The sequence below is a fragment of the Mustela nigripes genome, chromosome 15 (genome assembly GCF_022355385.1).
Source record: "Mustela nigripes isolate SB6536 chromosome 15, MUSNIG.SB6536, whole genome shotgun sequence".
NCBI classification, from domain to species: Eukaryota; Metazoa; Chordata; class Mammalia; order Carnivora; family Mustelidae; genus Mustela; species Mustela nigripes.
In genome coordinates, this window is record NC_081571.1 from 19,866,301 (window position 1) to 19,888,633 (window position 22,333).

The 22,333-nt window shown below is 39.8% G+C and overlaps 1 protein-coding gene and 1 long non-coding RNA gene across 3 annotated transcripts in view; one reads left to right on the forward strand and one right to left on the reverse strand.

The window, feature by feature from the left end:
• FREM2 (FRAS1 related extracellular matrix 2) overlaps positions 1-22,333 on the forward strand; it is a 162,769-nt gene that overhangs the window by 52,407 nt on the left and 88,029 nt on the right. For both annotated transcript variants that reach the window (XM_059378217.1, XM_059378216.1), the window contains exon 3: positions 19,740-19,886. In XM_059378217.1, the coding sequence (XP_059234200.1) occupies positions 19,740-19,886 (147 nt within the window). The remainder of the gene's footprint in view (positions 1-19,739; positions 19,887-22,333) is intronic.
• On the reverse strand, positions 8,708-14,799 carry LOC132002481 (uncharacterized). Its single transcript, XR_009399904.1, has 3 exons — positions 14,737-14,799; positions 9,235-9,347; positions 8,708-9,143 (listed from the first exon to the last, which is right to left on the reverse strand). It is a non-coding gene; the product is annotated as an uncharacterized LOC132002481 (long non-coding RNA).

Here is a 22,333-nt window from a genome sequence, read left to right on the forward strand (position 1 = left end):
AAACCCTAATGCAGTACCAAACAATCACAACCACTATTTATTCAATTTTATATAAACCAACATGATATGGAAGTTGACTGAATTACTTGTTTCTCACTAGAAGTCAAAAATATACACTCAGATTACATTTTATTTTTCTCCAAAGCAAATTAATTTGTGGCCATTAAAATATTAATTAGGAAAAGTGGCTCAGTAATCCTTATATATTAAGGTGACATCTGCAAAGAAAATGGAATGATAAGGAACACAAATAGTACACAGAATCTGAAAGCTCGGGGGGTAAACATTCATAAATTAAACAGATTTTAACCTGATTCAATTACTTTAAAATCTGTTTAAAATGCATTCTTACTTTGAAAAGGAAAGCATTGTTGCTATGAGCACTGGCTGTTTTTTGTAAGCAGTGAATCATTAAATTTTACTCCTGAAATTGTTATTACACTGTATGCTAACACTGTATTTAAATGAAACTAGTATTTAAATGAAAACTTGAAACAAAAAGAAAGAAAGAAAAAAGCATTGCTGAACATGCTATTTTTATTTTGTGACATCTTCATAAGAAGTTCCAATCTGGGCTGCAAAACCAATCCTGAAACACATCTCATTTAAATTAATTATTTGGACTTCCATGCCCTACTTAAGAGCTTTATGTATATTCCCTAACATTTCCTAAGATTATCCTTTATTTTTCATCCTGGTACAACTACTTGTAAAGGTCAGGCCTGGTGCTTCATCAGCTCCCTGAAAACCCAAGGCTGACTTCTTCCTTTCCTCTGTGGTTTTCCCAAAATATAGTTAAGAAGGAGAAAAATTTGAAATGTAAAGATACTTCTTATAATTCAACCTCTTCTCCTCTAGTGACCTAAGAAGTCTAGGCTGGCGCGCTAATCCAGTCGCTGTTTTCTCAGACCACCTTATATAAATCCTGTCCATAGAAAAGCTTGAGTTTTTTCTTTTTTTAATCCAATATATCATGGGCACCAATTGAAACCAGGAAGCTGACAAGGTCAGTGCTGGAGTATTATCCATATTCTTAGAATAGGGTTGGGGGCAAAACTGGGAATTTTCTGCCTGCACGCGCTTGCCTACCTTATTTCTCCCTCCTCCATCTTTTCCTGGCTTTTCACATGTAGCCTCTGTTTTAGCCCCAGGGCCAGGTTCACATTCTGGTAATGCACATGTTCGAGTCCTCATGATCACTCTGTATGAAGAATTCAGTCCCATTTCTCACTCTCATGATCCCTGTGCCATATACATGAGGGAATCTTGCCTCACTAAGGACAGCACAAATACTCATTAACTCTGGACTTTCTTCTTCATAACATCCCAGGACTATTTGATTTTTTGATGAGGCTTACAAACAAGTTCATAAATAGGAAAGAAACCTCAGCATTCTCTAAGCTGCCCTGTGTCTTAAGACTCTTCCCAATGAAAGACTTGTAATGTTGTCGAGCTGGGTTGGCCATAAAGAGCAATAAGGCTCTGATCCAGATTTTGTCGTAACTATCAAAGTGCTCAAATTTATATCCACAATAGTCAAATAATTTTTCTAGCCCAGACTTGCTCTCTAGAAACATGCCTACTTGGCATGGATAAAGGGTGAGGGCAGGCCAGTGGGTGGTGGTAAGAAGATGAAGTGAACCAATCATATGATTTTTTTTTTATTAGTTTCAGAGGTAGAACTTAGTGATTCATCAATTGTATATAACACCCAGTGCTCATTACATCAGGCACCCCCCTTAATGCCCATCACCCCATTACTCCATCCCCTCACCTACTTCTCCTCTAGCAACCCTCAGTTTGTTTCCTAGAGTTAAGAGTTTCTTATGGTTTGCCTTCCTCTCTGTTTTCATCTAATTTTATTTTTCCTTCCCTTCCCCTATGTTCATCTGTTTTGTTTCTAAAATTCCACATATGAGTGAAATCATATGGTCTTTGTCTTTCTCTGACTGACTTATTTCGGTCAGCATATTACCCTCTAGTTCCATTTAAGTCCTTGCAAATGGCAAGATTTCATTCTTTTTGATAGCTGAGTAATATTCCACATATATATGGAATATATATCTTCTTTACTTCTTTATCCATCCATCTGTCAACCAAATGATTTTTCTGCATTAACTTCCAGTAGATTAGCCAAGAATACCAGTCTAGAGTAGGCAACAATGAGTGGAATACCCACGCTTAAAAATATCTCCTCTAGAAGAAGAAAATTTAATGTCCAGAAACCTCTTATTTATAAGAAGCCTTGCAAAGATAAAATTACGTGTATTTGGGGCTGAAAAACCTAATTAACACAAGTTATCCTATAGCTGACAATGCTCGGGAACAGAGGTTTATCATTCTGGTTAGGAGGAAAGAAGGAAAATGCCAAGTCGAAGGGACAGCATGCAAGGAGTGAGGGCTTTAAATGACCGAAAAGGATGTGATCACCCCAGAGAGCAAGTTGAAGGTGTGGAAGAGGAGCTTACCAAGACAGGAGGTACACAGTTTGCCTACTTGGCAGCTGAGCCTGGGTCTTTGGTGGAAGCCAGGGCAGAATTCCAAATAGTGGGCAGGTGCAGCCTTCCAGACTGGTTCCAGTGTCTTAATTCAGACATTGAGAGTATAAGCTAGGGCAGTTCTGTCCAGTTCCTTGTTCAAATCCATTTTGTCCATCTTCTCTAATGTCTTATTAGGTATTTCCTGTTTGAGTCCCATCAATTACCTCTCCTGGCCTTCCCTTACTGAGATAAGACAGTAAAAAAAAGGAAGATATATTGTGTTCCCCACATTTCATTCCCTTTGTTATCAGGAAGGTACTAACAGCTTTATGAGATGTTCCTCTCTTAAGAAAGCATTCTGAGAAGCTTCTGTATTCCTCAAGGATAATTGTCCTAGTATTCTTCAAAAGGTACTCCTGATTTGTTTTTTTATGTGTGAATTTGTGTGAATTTTATCTTGGAAAGATTTTCAATTTCAGTTTCTTGATGGACCAAAGTGTGTGTGTGTATTCATTCATTGCCCTAAGTCTCCATGCAGAGTTCCATACATACATAACCCAGTAGTGGAGTAAATTAATATTTTCCTTGTTCATTTGGTTCTTCAGTGAATGAAAGATGCTTTCTGGTAGAGCTGGTCAATATCAATACAGCAACCAGTTGAGATATGCATCGATGATTCAAAGATGTCTCTCTGCTTCCTTCCTTCTGAAATTGATGAGTGCAGAGCTGTTGCATTTATTGCCTGCCACTCTCATGGGAAGTAGTTACTGATCAGGGTGAGGAAGAAGTGCAGACTTGGGAACAATGTGCTTTCAGATGTTTTATCTGTTTATCGGCCTTAAAGTTTTTGTTGCAGCATTATCCTCTTTCTAAAACCCAGCTTAGTCCGTTCTTCCCGTGCCGGTTGTTTTAATAGCTTCAGAAGCATTCTTTTTAGTAAGCCTTTAAAACCCTTATCAGAGTCGAGCAGATCATAGGGTTCAAATATCCACAGGGAGTAAGATCCAGCTTGAAAATGGGAGGCTGACATGGCTCGTTGTACATGGTTGGTGATCTTAGCTGCATTTTTGGAACTGGCCAAAATCCTAATCTTTGTCTCTGGTGACATTGGATCCCACATTTGACTAATTAAAAAGCAGGCTGGGACACTACACTGCTGAGCTATAAAAAAAAAAAAAAGAAAGAAAGAAAGGAAGAAAGAAAGAAAGAAAGAAAAAGGGAAAGCGTGTGTCTCTGACAATACCTGTGGTCTCTGGGGAATACGTAGACCAGTAGTCAGCTGTGTATATGTGAACTCAGTTTACTTTTATTGGCATTCTATAAGCTACCATGTTTACTTTGCCATTTAGATGAGAAAACGGAAGAGTCTTGAACCACAGTTTGTATAGCTGATACAACTCCTTAATTTTATTGCTTTTGTTCCTCAAAATTATGAAGTGCAATTCCAATCTTTGGTGTCAAATGTGGATAGCTGAGAATTCATTTACTTGAATATGATTGACACTGTGCAAGACTTTCTGTTCGTATCTGGATTTTAAATGGTTTATACCAAGAGCCAACTTGTCCTGAAATACGTCCTGTAGAATGTATGATCCCTTCAAAAATGGGTTCCCTGGTGAAATGAGACTGAGAAATGCCACATGTTCTAACTTCCCGTGTCTTAGTGCACATTCCCATATTAAAGACCCTATAAGACTTGTGGCAGTAAAGAATTCTGTATGCATAGCTTAATCCTAGGACATCACTCTCCTAGTTGACTCAGTGATTTTTTTTTTAGACATAATATCTATTAACAGGAAAAATAAGGTTTGAAAAAACATATTTTGGGAAATGCTTTCCTGAATTGTTTAGGAGAAAAACCACATAAAGGGCTATGTTTTCTATATTTTTGGAGAGTGTTTTAGACAGTATTTTCATCTCTTGTAAAAGCAAAAGTAAGCATGTGTGTGCTCATGCCCTCATACACAGGAATTGGAATATGCAGTGTTTCTCCTTTCAGCTCTGGAAAATCATGGAAACGTAGCTGACGTGTGTTCAGTGCCTGCGTCTACCATCCTACAGCCACCTGAGAAAGCCCTTCCACTCCCTACTCTCAGCTCAGAGGTGTTCTAGCAGAGCCTAATCTGAGGAAAAGCTCTGGAATGGAAATCATTATGCATTTATTTGATTTGATACTAAAATCAAAATCATGCATATACTATCACTTTGACACAGTTTGGTACATTTCTAAAGATCCTCAGTCCTGATCTCCCAGAGGACTAGCCATAAATTTTAACTGTGTAGGAAAACTACTGGTTCAGCTACTTCCTGCAACAAGAGCATAAACTTTGTTGTAGTAATTTTCCCACATGCATGATGGTTTTGAAAAGTTCTGGATATTTATGTAACAAGAGGAAGCAGGTCCATCATTTGACTCTATGTCTTAAGAAAACATGGAATTTACAGAGGAACGTCAGATAGTATATTTATGTTAAGCTCTGCGTGTGTGTGTGTGTGTGTGTGTATAATATAAGTTTGGACCAGAGTTTCTCCATAGGATGATTGACATTTGGGGCCAGATAATTCTAATTCTTTTTGGGGGTGAGAGATCTGGCTGTCCAGTGCATTGTTCTGTCCCCATTTCCGTGGCTCTACCCACTGGGTACCTGTAGCTTCCCTTCCCTCTCCCTTATTATGACAATCATAACCATCTCTCAGCATCACCCAGTGTCCCCACCAGGGCAAAATCATTTATTCCCCGCCCCCCCTCAACACACACTGAAAACTAATTGTTTAGACTATATTATGACTTGTATGGTTTATCTTGACCTAAAAGAATTTGTCACACTGATCCTCTTTTTTTTTTTTTTTTTTTTGAAGTTGAGAGTCACAGAGAGAGAAAGAGTGAGAGAGAGAGAAACTTTTACCTGTGGTATGCATTTGGATTTTTACCAAATAAACACTTAGGTCCAAAACTCCTCCAAGAAATCTAGTCATTGTTTCTTTCTACTGCTCAAAATAAATGAACTCTTAAAGTACTTTCCTTTATACCATTTTCTTCAGAGCTAGAAAAAAAAAATTTTTTTTTTTTACAATTTCAGATTTTGTGCATATTTAAAGAAGGCCTGAGTTTCCAAGCCCTGAGTACATAGAATGCCTAAATTGCAAGACCTTTAAATAAAGGTTTTAGTTTCTCATCCTGGTTTGCAAGGAAAGTTACTCGTAAAGCTTGTTGACAATGTTTATTTCAAAGTTTTTAACCCAGATGGCCATTGAAGTATCACTGCAAACCTTATCATTGCTACTAACAATGGCTTCTGATTTATAACAATATATTTTTCTTTCAGTATGAGTAATTTTCTTTAAACAGACCGGAGTGATGAACTAAACACACAGAATTTTTCTAACCAGGAAGTTACTTTTAGTTTGAAAGCAAGAGTACCCAAGTTGTAAGTTATTTTTTTAAACACAACATAAAGTTTTTCTAAGTTTTAAAAGGACACTGTGTCTTTCTAAAACATACTTATTAGAAAATGTAGACTGTAGAACTTTGCTAAAATTCCGTGGAGGATAGGGTCCTTCTTCTTTCTTGACTTCCATTCATATGAAGTTAGTTTCCAAAAGAATTTTAGTAAGAAAAGGTTCTTTGATGTGACAGTTTGGCAAAAGTTTATGCCCGATCTTCTAGCTCAAGTATTCCTGATATTAGCTGCTTATGGTAGGCGTCTTTGGTTAGCCGTTTGATTTGTTCATGGGTAAATTTTAATATTCTAAGGATTACTCTTTTATTGTGGACAAAATTTGTATTTTCCTTACAGCAATATTTATAGACTCATTTGCATCAAAATGCAGATTTTCTCTTCCACTGGCAGAAAATCCATTTCAGGGGAAGGTATTGTGGGGTATTTTGAATGGTATCTTGGATTCCTAGTCTGTCTTTGTTCATACGAATCCTTGACTAATTCTCCCAAGTTCATATTTCTTAGTCAGAATTCAGATTACGTCTTTCTCTACTCTGTGTCCTTTATCAGTGCCCCACTTTGCTGTTTATTTCCTCCTTCGCTGCTTTGCTTCTGCAAACCCCACAAAGCTGGACTTTGCTGCGCATGCTGTCTTTCTCCTGTACCTGTTTTCTTGTCATTCCTTTTCCCTTTTAGGGACACTATCCTACCATGTCCCTCTACTGTACCCCTTGTGCCGTGACTTTAGTGGTCTCCCCAACTGAATGCCCTCCCTTCTCTCCTCTGAGCCCCAGGTACTGCCCGCTTGCGGGTTTACCTTACATTTTGTATTAGAGCTCATGTAAGGTATTTGGTCTGCCTCCTTACTAAAGTCTAGGTCTTACAGAGGGGACTGTATGTGAGCCATCCTTGAACGTCACAACATGTGCTGTGAGCTCTGTTCCAAAAAAACCCAAAAAACAACACCACTGTTGTATGGCTGTATGTTGGCTAAATCTTTTTCCTACAAAGTGTGCTGCTCTAAGAGTATACCGACTCGTCTTTATACTTATTGTGTCTTTTTTTTTTTTCCTAGCAGCTAAATATGCAAAAAAGGGCTTTTTAATTAATGAGAGACAGTAAAATCACCCAAAAGGCCTGTATTTGTGGCCCTGGAATAATTTTAAAGGGATTAAGGCAGTCACCAAAGGGTTTGATTAATTAAATAATAGGCAAGTTGAGTACAAAAGCTAGCTTTGTAAAATTAATCTGAAATAAATGAAAAGAAAGTGTGACAAAACAAACATATGACATGGATGGTATTCTACTTCATTCTGCAACCCCCACCCCCCACTGTCTTCCCTTCAGGCTTGCTCCTTCCCGCTCTCCTTCCTTCCTTGGCAAACCTCAAAGGCAAGGCTTGTATAGTCTGTCACAGGGGCAATGGCCAGGAAACCAGAGGTGATTCCACATTTTCCCTCAAATTTTATGTCTAGAAATCTAAAACTTCTAAATCTTGACTGCTGAGCTCAAATAGACCTATGAACATGCATCTGAACTCAAGACTTAAAAACAACAGTAACAACAACAACAACAACAAAAACAGTAACAAGAGGCTAAGTCTAAAGTGTCTTCGAGTTCTTCTCAGGGAAGAGCTAACATCCTAGAATCCTAGGATTCTAAGTGAACATTCACTCACCATATTTCAGTTCCTAACACTGTCTTTCCGTCTTAATCCCTCCTTCCTGGCCATCAGATCTAAATAAATTTTGGTACTAATAGAAACAGTTTAAGTCCTTTTTTTTTTTTTTTTTAAGCAGATTAAGGCACTTCTGGGGTTTTATTCTCTTTTCTATTTTTGTCTCAATGTGGATACGACACATTTTCCCAAAGATAACCCAAAATCTAGCTCCAGCTGTAATCCTGGTTAATTGCAATGGCTGTGTGTTATGGTACTGTGCATGGCGGTAATACAAATAGGAATTAGAAAACAACCTCACTTCACAGGGAATTAACTAAATGGTGCTAAACCGGTTACTCCAAAAGGTGATTGGAGCACTGCTTACATTTCCTCCCAAGAGTTTCCTTGGGGTGGGGGGAGATGTCTGGCGCCACAAAAGGAATTAGGCTCTGGTTTGAACAGAGACCCTCAGGCTATTAAATTTATTTTAAGAATGTGTTGCCAGAGATCTAATAAATTTATATAATTTGTTGCTTCAGGCAGTGTGTACAAGAAGTCTTGCTCCACCAGGTGTTTTGTTTTGTATTTTTTCTTTCCTTTCCCCAGAGGCAGGAGAGGGTGTGGATCTTCTTGACAAAACTCAACTCAGATTTTGATAAAGCAGTTATTGTTTCTATGAAAGTATAGGGTTTGGGGATTTTTTTTTTAATTCTGTTTGTTGGGGTCCCTGGGTGGCTAAGTTGGTTAAGTGACTGTTGATTTCAGCTCAGGTTGGGGCCTCAGGGTGGTGAGACCCACGTGGACTCAGCTTGAGGATTTTAACCCCTGCCCCTCCCCCACCTCTCTTGCTTTCTCTCTCTAAAAAAAAAATGAATAAATATTTTTAAAAATTTAAAATTCTATTTGTTAATGGGAAAAAAACAAGATGAAAATTATTTCTGGGCTTCTTTTTTTTTTTTTAAGATTTTATTTATTTATTTGACAGAGATCACAAGTAGGCAGAGAGACAGGCAGAGATAGAGGAGGAAGCAGGCTCCCTGCTGAGCAGAAAGCCCAATATGTGGCTGGATCCCAGGACCCTGAGATCATGACTTCAGGCTTTAACCCACTGAGCCACCCAGGAACCCCTCTGGGATTCTTTAAAGAGAAATAATTAAGTCCCATCTAAAATCTTAAAGTAGATAGATAGATAGACAGACAGATATAGATAATTTCATACTGCTTTAAGCACACAAGTTTTATGATCTTAAGTTGAAGAACAACAATATTTGAAATCACAGTTTGTTAAATACAAAGTCCACTAGACTAGACCTGAAAACCCCTAGTTTACTCCTCTTCTGCCAATGGCTACTTCATAAATTATTCACAGCTTTCTGGACCTTGGTAAAATTTGATAGGGACAAAACATGCAAATATGCAATCCAGGCTTCATTCTTGCTCCCCAAATGCTTCAAGTTTATATTTGCCTTGTTCACCTGCATGATCATTTCTTGACTTAGTTTGTGTTCTTGTTTAAAGCACGGCATCACACTTTCATTTTCAGAACAATGTTTCCTTGGCCACCTAGAGCACAGCATTGAGATGACTAAGTTAGCATTTAATTTCCATTGCACGTGATCATCGAGTACCATGTATGCTGTTAATGAGAGCTCACCTTGCAATTATGTGTTTTCTTTGTCCTTTGTCTTCTGCGGAGGTACACCTCAATTCCTCATCCGGGCCGTGCATACCAACAGTGAAGGCATTCATTCCACTGGGTTTAAACTTCTAATTAAGAAAGCAAAGTACTGCACAGTTAAATCAAATTTAGATTAAGGAAAATTTTTTTAAGCCTGAGGTTAACCGGAGATGTAAACTCATGGTTCTCTTCTTTTTCTTTTCTTTTTGTTACAGGGGATGAAAAATAAGTACCTTAGGTTCCTTGTAGTGGGGCGGGGGGCGGGGGGGGGGGGAGGGGAGGGTTGGGGGGGAGATGAAGTTGGGGGAAGGTAGCATGCTGTAGGAAACAGGGAGGATTTGCAGGTTTAGGCTTGCCACTCTGACCCAGCTGTGGCCTGATGGAGCATTTCATTCAGTGTGGAAGGGTTTTCCTTCCAGCTTCCCTGGCTTTTGGGCTTTTGGCGGTGGCCCCATATTCATTTATAAAACAAAGGGGTCTTACTCTTAGCCTGTGTTAATTTTTTCTATGATGCAGTCTCAAATGTTTGGAAGCGGTCCTTTATACTCTTTGTTTTCCCACTGGATTCTTATCATTCACGGGCCTCACTACGCATTAGCATGAGAAGGTTTGCTCCGCTGGTAGAGGGGAAACACTCAGATCCTCAGGTTTGCTTCTCTTCTGGAGCACTCATTTACAAATTCAATTAGAGCAAATCAAAATTGAGCTAGAGTCATCTGTAAATAGAATACAGACCTAAAGGAAGTAATCTGGTTACTCAGGAAGTATAAAAGGAATACTAGCAAGCTGCGTGTGCATCCTAGATGTATCACATCCTTGAGAAGTTAAAGTGAGTATTTAGCCTGATGGTATTTTCCTTCTTCATAGGATGTGGGAATACCTAATTGGCAGGGTTATTATTGTGACATGCATAGAGATAGTGTGCATATTATTACCAAAATGACCCTGACCATGGGCTCATTGTGTCCACGCCTCCTCTCCAAGAATTTTCAAGGTCCACGGTGCAAAGCTGACATTCAGCCCATTTACACCTGTACTGGAGTGAGTTTTAGTTGTTTTGGGCCTGGATATCTTCTGATTGGTCCATGCCCGTGTTGTGCCAATTCTGGTTGGTCAGGCCCATGTTTTGCTCAAGGGTGGGTAATCCCCACAGGAAGCACAACACTACAATGTCACCATAGCTCCACCTGGAATCCCAGTCACTGTGTTCAACTGCCCCAAAGCAGGGACCTGCCTATGGTCCCAGGAGCCACCAGGAATGGGCGGCAGTGGTGAACTTTTCCGTTATTGTGTAGCGAATGAAAAGGATGTCCAAAAGCGTGCTTCTTGGAACCTGATACGAAAGAGACTAATTTAGTATCTCTTTATATTTCCACTTACGGTTGTATCTTTCCTTGGGAACCAAACGTTCATTCAGGAGCCTGGGCATGAATAAGAGATGAGTAACACCCTTACCCTGCATTCCGAGTCTCTATTTTGCTCTGATGTTTAAGACTTTGTACAGAGTCTACATTATTGTGCCTGATGCATCCACGTCATTCTTTCTCCAGAGGTTCCTTATAGCCCAAGAAAGTCAGCTTCCACGGGGTCTGTTACTTCAGTTCCCCAAACAAACATAGATAGGCACGAATCCCAGATGGGGACTGTGCTTAAACCGAGATCCCAGAACAAATTATTCTAAGACGGTCTAGCAGGATTAGGAGATATTTTGCAATCAGAACTCATCTGGTGTGTACTGTTCTCCTATAGGTTAAAAAGGATCAGGGCACCTGGCTGGCTGAGTCGGGAGAGCATGTGCCCTATGATCTCGAGGTTGTGAGTTAGAGCCCCACGTTAGGCAAAGAGCTTACTTACAAAAATCATCCTATAAATTCTCTCTGTATATTCTGAGAATGTGGCAGGTAGCCACACGGGAGCCAAGGCACCCTTTACGTCTGAGCCACACTGTGTCTACAGACTAATGCTAACCGGTCCAGGGAGGGAGGCCACCGCTGCCCATCTGACAAGGCAGTGAAGGTTCCTTTCAGTTCACACTCCTGCTCTTGTGCCAGGGAAAGTGTTGACTAAAGGGAGACGGAATGTGTGTGCACTCAGAACACTATTTCACTCCTTATGCTCTGTTTTGTCTTGCCCCAAAGGGGCACGCTACTTATTGTAGCATGTTTTGAGTTAAGGACACCAATTCTTGTTATTTGCAGTACTCATGTTCTACATAATCACAGCAAATATTGAATGATTGCTCCTGGAAGAAACACAGAGGAAGGGTCCCTGCAAGCTTCTGGTCACAACCTTTTGTTATCCAGTCAATATATAACCTTGTTTTATATGTGATAGATCCATTGACATTAAACTTGAGCACCCAAGCTCTAGAAGTTTGTTCCACATGTATTTTCTCCTACGACACGTCACAGCTTCCTTATGCTTAGGAAAACTAAACAGCACTTTGGCACTATGATCGTGCATTATTTTAATCTGTGAGATCACCAATATAAAGCACAAAGATGCAGAAAGTTTGGCACTAAGTGGACTGTGAAAAGGACCCTAGTGTTCTGTATGAAACAAGAAGGCAGAGAGAGCATCAGGCAAGGCAGATTATTCAAGGCTGCTCTGCAAGTGTCCCCAGATGAGCACAAAACCCCTGCAAGTACCAATTTTGGGGTACATAAATACATAAACTTTAGTGAGTAGACAAAACTGCAAATGCAGAATCCAGGAATAACAGGCATCCACTGTCTATCAACGTCTGGTATAGTCGATGAATAGGAATGCAACTCTTTCAAATATCATGTGCAAATACCGTCATCTAACCCATGATGGGCCTATAAATCATGTCCTTAAGGAGGCAAACTCCATGTAAGAAAGTGAATTGTGATCTTAGGTTCTAATGTGAACACTGGTCTATTTGCCAGCCCCATCTCTACCTCCACCTTATCTGGCAACTTCTTATTTAAATCCTGTGGAGAAGTGTGAACTAATCCGTGCTCCAATGCCATTCCCCACAGGTCATGTGACAATGGCCAAGACCTCGCAGCTCCATTTATGCTTTTGGTTATGAACAATGTGCTTCTAGGAGCCTTTCGTGAGAATAGCCTAAAAGCCTACACCACATGTGGTCAGTGTGCGCCACGTATATTTCTCTCCACCTCTGGGTCTTTGGCACACTACTTCTCTTTCCAAATGTTTCTCTATCTCGTCTCTGCATCTGTGAATTGGACACCTTGTTCTGTGCTGAGGCTTTTTCAGAATGAATAAGGCAGTGGGAATGTGAGGGCATGTGGTGGGTGGGTGTACAGATGGAGGGAAGAAAATGATATATCTGTTATCAAAAGTCACTACTGAACAAAAACAGAATTATTAAGTACCCTACAGCAGTATAAATCTATTGACAACGTTTCTGGTCTTCTGAGTTCTTGAGGAGCTCTGTCAGTCATACAAAGGCAGAAGAGTCTTTAGGTCAAGATTCTTCATCTCTGGGGGGCAGGGTCACAGCAGGAGGAACACACCCCCCCCACCCCCAACCCTTGGGGAACATTTTAAAACATCTTGATCACTTTCTCTTTGTCTTTACTATCCAATCATTTCCCATAGAAAAAAAGAGAAGGAAATGAATGTATAGTAAATGTCTTGAACTTCTCCCAAACTGAATTCACTGAAGTTTCCTTCTTACTGGGTTTCTTATCTCTGTTCTTATACTTAATCTTCCAGGAACACCGTCCCACGCATCTCTGTGATTGCCCAAATACAACCCTGTACTTAAGACTCCATTTAAACACTATCTCTTTTATGCATTTGTCTTTGATGCTCTCAGGTTAAAGCAAACCCTCATTCTGTGAACTCCCACAGCTCATTATGAGTGCCTCTCCCACAGCATTTGTCAATCTTTAGCTTATAGGCTTATCTGTGTATTTCTGCCATCTCCCATCATTGAATGTCAACTCTCCAAGGCAAGGGGAAAAATGTTTCTTCTTCTTCTTCTTTTTTTTTTAAAAGATTTTATTTATTTATTTGACAGAGAGAGATCACAGGTAGGCAGAGAAGCAGGCAGAGAGAGAGGGGGGAAGCAGACTCCCTACTGAGCAGAGAGCCCGACTCGGGGCTGGATCCCAGGACCCTGAGATCATGACCTGAGCGGAAAGCACAGGCTCAACCCACTGATCCACCCAGGCACCCTGGGGAGGGTTGTTTCAAAAACAGGTTGACTTCAGCTCTGCATCCAGGGTTTTCTGTAAACTGTGAAATCCACCTAGTGAAGGACCAGAGGATAGGGCTCTAGGAGCTCTGAGAGTTTCTTTAATGGAAGATTTAAGGCAAAGCAAAGTTTAAAAGATCATCCTAGGAGTGCCTGGGTGGCACAGACAACGGAAGCATCCGACTCTTGGTTTCTGTTCAGGTTGTGATATCAGGGTCATGAGATCGAGCCCTGTGTGGGGCTCCACATTCAGCAAGGAGCCTCCTTGGGATGCTCTCTCCCTCTGCCCCTGCTCACATGCTCTCTCTCTAAAATAAACAAATCTTGAAAAAAAAAAATTCTAGCACAGAAATGACAATGAAATAAATCCCTTATTTTAGCTTTATTTTTTCACTATAATTAATAACATAGATGTTGATGGAAGCTGTGTGGTTGTTAACCACAGTCCTTGCCTTCTAAGAGAACAAGACTGCTTAAAACTCAAATTATCTAATTTTTCCAGTAAATTAGGTAACACTGTTGCCTTAATATTTTCTAATATAAATATCTATTGCTGTTGCTTATTTAAAGGACAATATCCAGCTTTTTAAAATGGCTGTATACAGAGTTGATTGTGAGTTCAGCTTTTAGTATGAACTTTATTCTGGGCAAATGGAATGTTAGCAAGCTAGAAATACCTAAAATAGAATTATGTTCTATCAGCAACTAACTTTTCTCCAAGAAAAATATTTATGAAAACATTTTGGACAAAAAGTTGTCAAGGCTAAATAGGCACCCAGAAATCACCCTGATGGAGACAAGTCAGAGTCCTGACATTGGTTTTGTACTGAAGATGTGTACATTGTCTTTAGAGAAACCCTGCAGCTCTGTTCCTAGGGAGGGCTAATTGAAGATTGTGATTCTTTGTTATTCTTAAAAAGAAAAAAAACACTCTTGTGTTCCCATTGAAAAAGAAAGTGAAGAATCCTAAAGACCAGCTGGAAAAGTTCAAAAGGGGTCTTTTCATCAAAACTTTAATGGCTTTAGTGTCAGGGTTTGGGGACAAAGCCTATGGGAGTGTAGTTATCAGCTGTCAGGCACCTGTTCTATGGATTTATGATGCAGTTAGGGACTTCAGCTTGTTTCCAGTGAGTCTTTGAGACTCACTCCTTGTGCATTACAGATGACATTCTGTTTTAGAAACTAAAATTAGTAATAAAATAATTAAAAAGTAAGAAATAAAAATATAATAAAATAATAAATAAAATGGAAGTAAAAATTTGTCAGATTCTTAAGTTAATTTCACCTACAATTTCGGAGCGCCTGGGTGGCTCAATCCTTAAAAGTCTGCCGTTGCCTCAGGTCATGATCCCAGAGTCCTGGGATAGAGACCCACCCACAACCAGCTCCCTGCATGGTGGGAGGCCTGCTTCTCCCTCTTCCTCTGCTTCTCGCAGGCTTGTGTTCCCTCTCTCCGTGTGTCTGTCTCTGTCAGAGAAATAAATAAAATCTTAAAAAAAAAAATTTACCTGCAATTTCACATTCAGTAAACTGCAGCTATTGGTATTCAAAGTATTAACATTTATTATTTCCACACACTGAGGTTCTAGAGGAGTTTACGTGGCATGTGATGAATAAATAATGTGTCTTTTCATTCTTTAAATAAAATACAGAGTGCAAGGTCAGTTTTAATAACAAGAATTGCAATAAACTGCAGCTTAGTCCCTCAGATCCCTGTACCACTCCTGCATGAGAAATAGTACCTTAGATTTTACAAATTCTAAAACACAGTGGGATTCATATGTATATTAAATCAGAGGTGGTGTAGCATTTAATTTATTCAGCATTAAGCTTTATATACTTAACTTCCTATTCTCTAGCAAAATATGCACCTTAAAAAGCCCACAGTTAGAGTGAATGCTAAGCATCTCAAACAATTACCCTAGAGCATGTCACTGCCTCACAAAGCAAAGTTTCTTGGTACTGTGTCTGAATTTCATTTCAAGAAAAATCTCAAAGCAGCAGACATATGAAATCCTGGCAAACTTGTTCAGCTGTGTGTCACTCGAAACCCTCGATTAACCAGTAACCTGGCACCGTCATCATTCTAGAACTTAAGCACCAACCCAAAAACGTTTTACACATTTCTAAGTAGAGATGAATTAAGTTATTCCCAAGACCATCCAAGCTACTTTGCAATGGAAGGGAAGGGTTAAACAGGCCTGGAGTCATCAATAACCCCTGCAGGTGTCATTTAGATAAACACAAATCCCAGTGGTTTACATTCATAGGTAATCATTTAAAGCCTTCACATAGTGCTTAAGAATAGAAGTATGCAGGACGTTTTAGAAAGGGTATTATTAAAAACAATTACCCTTTTTTTTTTTTTTTCAAGAAAAAGACCCAGTACTGAGAGTTATGTTACATTTCTGTAGGACATTTATATTGTCCAAGAAATGAAGCACTACTGAATTTCTTTCAACAGAAATGGTTGAGTGTCTAATTCATTCAGGAAGCATTTTTGTAACAGTTAAGCAAAATGAATTCCCTGCCCTCCTGGATCATGAGTCACAAAAGGGGGAGACAAAGTGAACAGATAAAAAAGTAAACCTACAGAGGGTATGCAGTTATGGAAAGCACTGGAGAATAATGAATCCGAATAAAGGGCCTAGACCGTGTTACCGTTTGCCCTGGGGCTGTTTCCTATAGAATGTCAAGGGAAGCCCTCATTGACTCCAGATTCCTAAAACATGTAATATTTGTAAGTGTGATATTTTCTGGAATATTCAAGGAAAGGATTAGAATCAAATCCTATAATGAGCTAAAAAGTGTCAAAATTTAGAAAAAGAGAAACTGTGTGCTTAGTGATCTCTTCTTGGATGTAAGGAAAAGAGATAGCAATTAGGTATTCAGAACTATCAACCAACATTCATTTGTTGAACACAAGAGTTACTGAAGGGGTAAGGCATTAACTGAAGTATGTGCTTTGTGTAAGGTGAAAACTGTTACGGAAAAAAAAAAAAGAATGAAACAAGCAAGAGTCACAAAGTAGCCACTCGACTCCTAAAAATCATACTTACTATATAGGTTTCTTCAGCCCTCCTTGTGTCAAAGACATTACTTGGAACTTGGAGACTAGGATGACTTGACCAGTGCCAGTCCTGAGGAACTCAGGCAGTCAGAAGAGGCACACATAGACATGTGGATAAAGAATTAAAATTACTGGGGCGCCTGGGTGGCTCATATGGTTAAGTATTTGCCTTTGGCTTCGGTCATGATTCCAGGGTCCTGAGATGGAGCCTCTGTCAGGCTCCCTGCCCAGCCCCTCCCCCTGCTAATGCGCTCACGCTCTTTCTCACTTTTTTCTCTCTCAAATAAATAAATAAATAAATAAACGGTTACTCTAAGTGGAAAGGTAAGAGAAATACACACAGCATACCAAACTTGTTCCAGAAAAGTGAAAGGTATTCGGGGTGCATGAGAGCACATGCAAGAGACTGGACCATGTTCAGAAAACGCTGAGAAGTTGGGTGGGACTGCATGTTCCCCTGTAGCAGGGATGGGCTTTGAGGCTGTAGGTGTTAGGATGGACAACGGATGGCTTGGCCTAGCATAACAAGAAGTCTGGAGAAACATCTGGGACTTGATGGAGCCACGCCTAAATGAGAGAGAAGTGTGGCATAAAAATGTTTTCATGTAATAATTAGTTGAGAAATTAGAAACGTCTTCTGTGTTCCTTCCATTGATTAAATGTTATTCTGGTCTTTCTTATCTATTACTTTCTATAAGAAAAGTGCCAAGGAGTACAACATAAACACAATAATTCAAAAAATATTTTTAGAGGCAGTAGAACCAAGTGTCGTCAGTAGTAAAAGAATGAAAGGCCACTCTCAATCTCTAACAAAAATTAGCCCAATTTGGTACAATTAGTAAATCTGTACAATTAAGCAAGTAGGAGCGGCTATCCACTAATGCGCAAAACTGCAAATGAGTAAGTGAGCAGCTGCAGAATTACCCAGATGAGAGGGCTGGAGTCCGCGCGGGAGGCTTCATGAGGGAGGTGGTAGAGGTAGAGCCCGTGAGGAGTGGGAGATGTGAGCAAAAGAATGACGCGCGGTCATTTTAGGGCAGAGGACAGAGGTGACAGGAGGAGTGGGTGAAGCTGACACATCCACGGGGCAGCGGGCTCTCAGCTGGATTGGGGAGTCAGCAGAGTCAAGAGCCAACGGGGATGAGACAGGGTAGGTCAAGATGAAACGAAATCACAAAAGATGTCCTGCCTTGATGCACGCAGCTGCTGCAGGGGAACCAGGCAAAGACGAGCCAAGTGCAAGCGGACTTCAGGCAGCTCCAAGGGAGTCTGAGCACGTGGGCTGGATCTGCGCGTGCGCTGGATCTGCGCATGCGCAGTGGGGCAGGGACAAGCGCGCGGACGTTTGCCGGAAGCTGCCGTCTCCATGCCGCCCTGCGCTGCGTGCCGACGTGGGTTGTCGTGTCTGATTCTCGCTCCCGATGCCGGCATTAATTAATATTACCTCTTTTGACGCTCCAGAGGAGAAAACAGAGCTGTAAGGAGCAAACTTGCTGGCACAGCGTTTGGGAAATGAAATAGGACTTGGACTTAAGAGCTGAGGCGACTCCCCGCCATGGGCTCTCCTCATAAAAAGGTCCTGCGGACAAAATGGGGCATGACCTTCCTGCGCTCCAGTCCTTTTATATTTTCTGTCTAGAAAATGAACTGAAAAATGGGGCGGTCCGTAATCCTGTCAATTTAAGGCACCAAGGGATGCCACATTTGTAATGCCGCCTTTTGCAAACTAGTCCATTCACGGCTTCCGTACCGTTGGTTTCCGCGTCTTGGAGTGCCTTCAGGATTCCGACGAAAATTCCAGCAACATCTATTGTTTGCTGACTGAGTAATTTTATTGATTTGATGTACCACGAAACTCAAACTCAAAATTTTTGCGGGCTTGGGAGTTAATGACAGAAAATACTGCAGCAAAGAATTCCTTTCAAATCAATTTTGTAATTAGTCCTTCCATAGAAGACTTAGAGGATCTAATGGTACCAACCTCTTTTTGTCTCTGTTACCCTGTAGCTGCCTAAAAGGCTTCTAGCTAATTTACAATTCGAACAACAAGAAACAAGAAAACCAATCTCCCTGGCAATCCCTGCTGCCCTGGGTGTTCTCATTCATCCTTGGTCCTTGTCAGTTGATAATTTGGTTTTAAGAATTGCTAGCAAGATGAACCTTCTTTCATGTGCTTGTTCGCTCACTGTATTTCCCCTGGTGCACTTTTTTGTTTGTTTTGTTTTGTTTTTGTTTTTGTTTTTTGTTTTTGCCTTCAGTCCATTAAAGTTCTTGTGTTTTCCTGTCTCATTTCTTTTCCTCTAGGGTAGCTCTATGTGAACTCAGAAGAGAAGAAACTAGAATTAAAATAGTGCCTCTAGCTGTGTTTGTTATTTGGGCTTTTTTCCACCCCTTTCCAGAAAGACTTAAAAGAAATTACCAATGCCTTTGTTTATAAACCTCACTTTACTCCGAAGTAATTGGTGTAGATCAAAGGATGTGGAGGGATGCTGCAGAGTGATCAGCTGATAACCATTTCTCTTTTCATTTTCCTAGCCTCCCAGCTTTCACATTAGAGAGATCACACACAGCTCCCCTCCTCCTGATAGGCAGCCAGCTCCATTTGGGTGGGGGCGTGGGGGCGTGGGGGTGGGAGGAGAGAGCCTTATCTTGAGAGTAGAATGGAATCAATGAAAAGAGCTGTCTGTTTGCTCTAAGGAATGGAGTGGAGTATAGTGGGGAAGGGAGGCGAAGAAGGGATATTTGTTTTTTCTTAAGTGGTTATAATTAAAGCCTTCCACCCAATTGCTCGGTGAACCAGAAAAAGGTATTTGTGAAGTAGTGTGTGTGTTTTTAACATCACAAATGAACCTTGCAGCCTTCTTTGTGGAAAACTTGCTCTCCGGCGGCACCGTGTGGATAGTGGGTCATCCTGCAACTCGGATACTTGATTGTGTGTTTAAATGAAATTGCTTTTGGTAGGTAGTTGTGTGCTCCTTCCCCATTTTCCACTTTGCCTTCTAAACATCAAGGGATTTTGTGAAAGGTTATGTCAGCTGTTGTATTTTTGTAAAACAATTGCTGAACGGTAAGCTGTATCTCCAGGTATGTATTCTGAAGTTGCTTGTTGAACCAAGTAACTAGTGATTCTTAATGTTGCATCGTTAGAAGTCATCTGTGGAGTTTGTAAGGCCCTTTATTCAAGAAAGCACTAACTAGGGGCTTTAAATTTTTGTTTTCCAGGTGGAAACAAATTAACCAAGCAGCATTTTCGTCTGAATTGGGCATGGATTTCCTTTGAAAAGGAATATTACTTGATCAATGAGGACTCCAAATTTCTAGATGTCGTTCTTAAACGTAGAGGTTACTTGGGAGAGACTTCATTTATAAGTAAGTTTAATTCTCACGTCTGTCTTAAAATTCCCCTTTTCCTAGCAAAAGCTCATAATTTTATAATGATTAAAATATGTTCATTCAGTTTACTGCTCTAGTTTTAAAGTTTAGGGAGATGTTGACATTTAAAGGTTCTTTAACTGCTAAAAAAATATAACAAGAGTTTTGTGTCAAGGCTAAATCATGGAGACAAAGGCTGCAAAAATAGAAAATGTGTAACCAATTAACATACCTTTCCAAACCTTCTACTTACATATGATCTTTCTCTGATGTAAATAACCTTACAAAAATGTCAGTAATCACTTATAAGTCAAAAAATTGTAAATGTCACTAGTACTTAGAAGAGGCTTAGGCAGATCTGTAATTTAACTATAAGGAAAAGTCTGTAGAGGTGTCAGTGTAAAACCTATACAAGGGTCACAATAATAAGTAAATGAAAAACCATTCAGTAACCTATTAGGCATTGAGGTGTCATTTACTATTTGTTTCTTGCATTGGAGCACTTTGCTAGGTAACTGAAAAGTTTACATAAAAGCACTACATAAAAGATGTACATTGTGATTTTTCCTCAGAACCAACAGTGAGATGTTAAATACTAATCATTTTCTGCTGCTTTACCCTTTTAAATAAAACTGAGAGTCAAAAGCAAAGAAGAAAGCCTTTTCACAACCCCAGTTCAAGTTCACCTTCAATTTCATGCAGGCACAAATAGAGAAAAGTAGGTATATTGGTAGTACTAAATAGTAACACCGTTGGCACAAAAAAATTTGGCATATTGATGAAAAATGATAGCACCCCAAGCAATATATTATTTTTGGTACCATATGTTTTATAGACATTTAGGCTGATAGAATTTTCTCGAGGTAAAAGAGCTTTCATTGAGTGAGAGTGTCAGGTAGGAATCCAAGAAAATGTTCGCAATAAAAAAATAAAAACTGGGCAATCCTGTGTTTGTCTGCAAAACAATCATTTGAAATTTTACTGGTCTGTGAAATTCAAAAGCCTTGAAGAGTAGATCCCTATTCTCTCTCACGCACACTCACACACACACACACACACACACACATTATACACCATACTTAACCACAGTCACAATTCCTCCTACGCCCCCACCATGTTCCCTCTAACCTCTGGATGACCTTTGGATTACCCCTTATTTTTAAAGTGCTTTTTCTTTGTTAACTATTGAGGAGAGATTTTCATACCATGCTCTGCTGACCCCTTAAGGTTAAGTTGCTCAAGGCCATCTGGTCCACCTACAGACCTTCTGCAGTCAGGACATCTCTGCTTCCATCTTTATTCACATGTACCTCTTCTCAGCTGTCATTTCCACTCTCTGTGTCAAACCTTCAAAAGCACTGTGAACACTCTTATTGCTCTCTCTGTAGAAGCATGTTTTCGCCATACCCACACACTTGCTCTACAGATCAGGAATCTGATCCTATTTTATTTATTGTCAGTGAGTGATGAGCCTTCACTGTTCTTTGTGCTTGAAAATATGGGGAAAATAATAACAAAAAAACAAAGAACCTTAGCAATTCTTAAGGATGTCTTCATCTGTGTTTGCATTTTGCCTGAATTCCTGGTGGGTGTATTAGTTTACTCACTTACACAAAGTCCCCTGAAAGTCATGGGAAAGTTACTAATGGAAAAATATTTTTGAAACTGTCTTTTAACATTCTTCTCTTCATTTTTTTTTTTCGAAGCAGAATCCTAAAACACCAAACGAGAGCTCTTTTTTTTTTTTTCTCCTGACGTTATTTTTTCCACCAACTATTATTTCCTCTGTGTTGAGATGAGCACCAGCCATTCTGCAAAGGTTCTTTAGCTCTACTTGGTTAACCTCACATGTTACTTAGTAACCTGGGGAGATAGGAAGTTGGCAAGACTTGTGTGTGGCCCACACCCATCAATCACTGAAGAGGGCAATAGCATTCAAGCTGGGACAGAGAATGGAAGTCAGATTAAAGAGCAGGGTAGCCTCCAAGAAGTTCTACAATGAATGCATTTCATGTTTCTGTTTCCTAAAACCCCCACTTTCACTTACGAACTTTTAGAATTAGATAGTTTGCATGGTATCTAAAGGCACTTGCCTTCAGGAACACAGTAAATCATGAATTACATGAAATGTATGTGTATTTTTTCTCAGAGATGATTATTCATTTTATAACCAAAATAACCCTTTACTAAATTAAATATGTCTGTGAATTTTATAAAGGTATTTGAATTTCAAAGATCTTTTTGCTACCAGTTATCGAGCATTTACTAAATATGAGATACTTCATTAAGCACATTAGGTACCGAGCCTTTATCTTTTACTCCTTAAAACTTACTTTACTCACTAACTCAACCTAATATTTTCTGGAGTGCTTACTGAGTGCCAGACACTGTATTACATAATGGGCTCTGAGCTGGTAATAATAGCTAACATTCATTGAGTACTT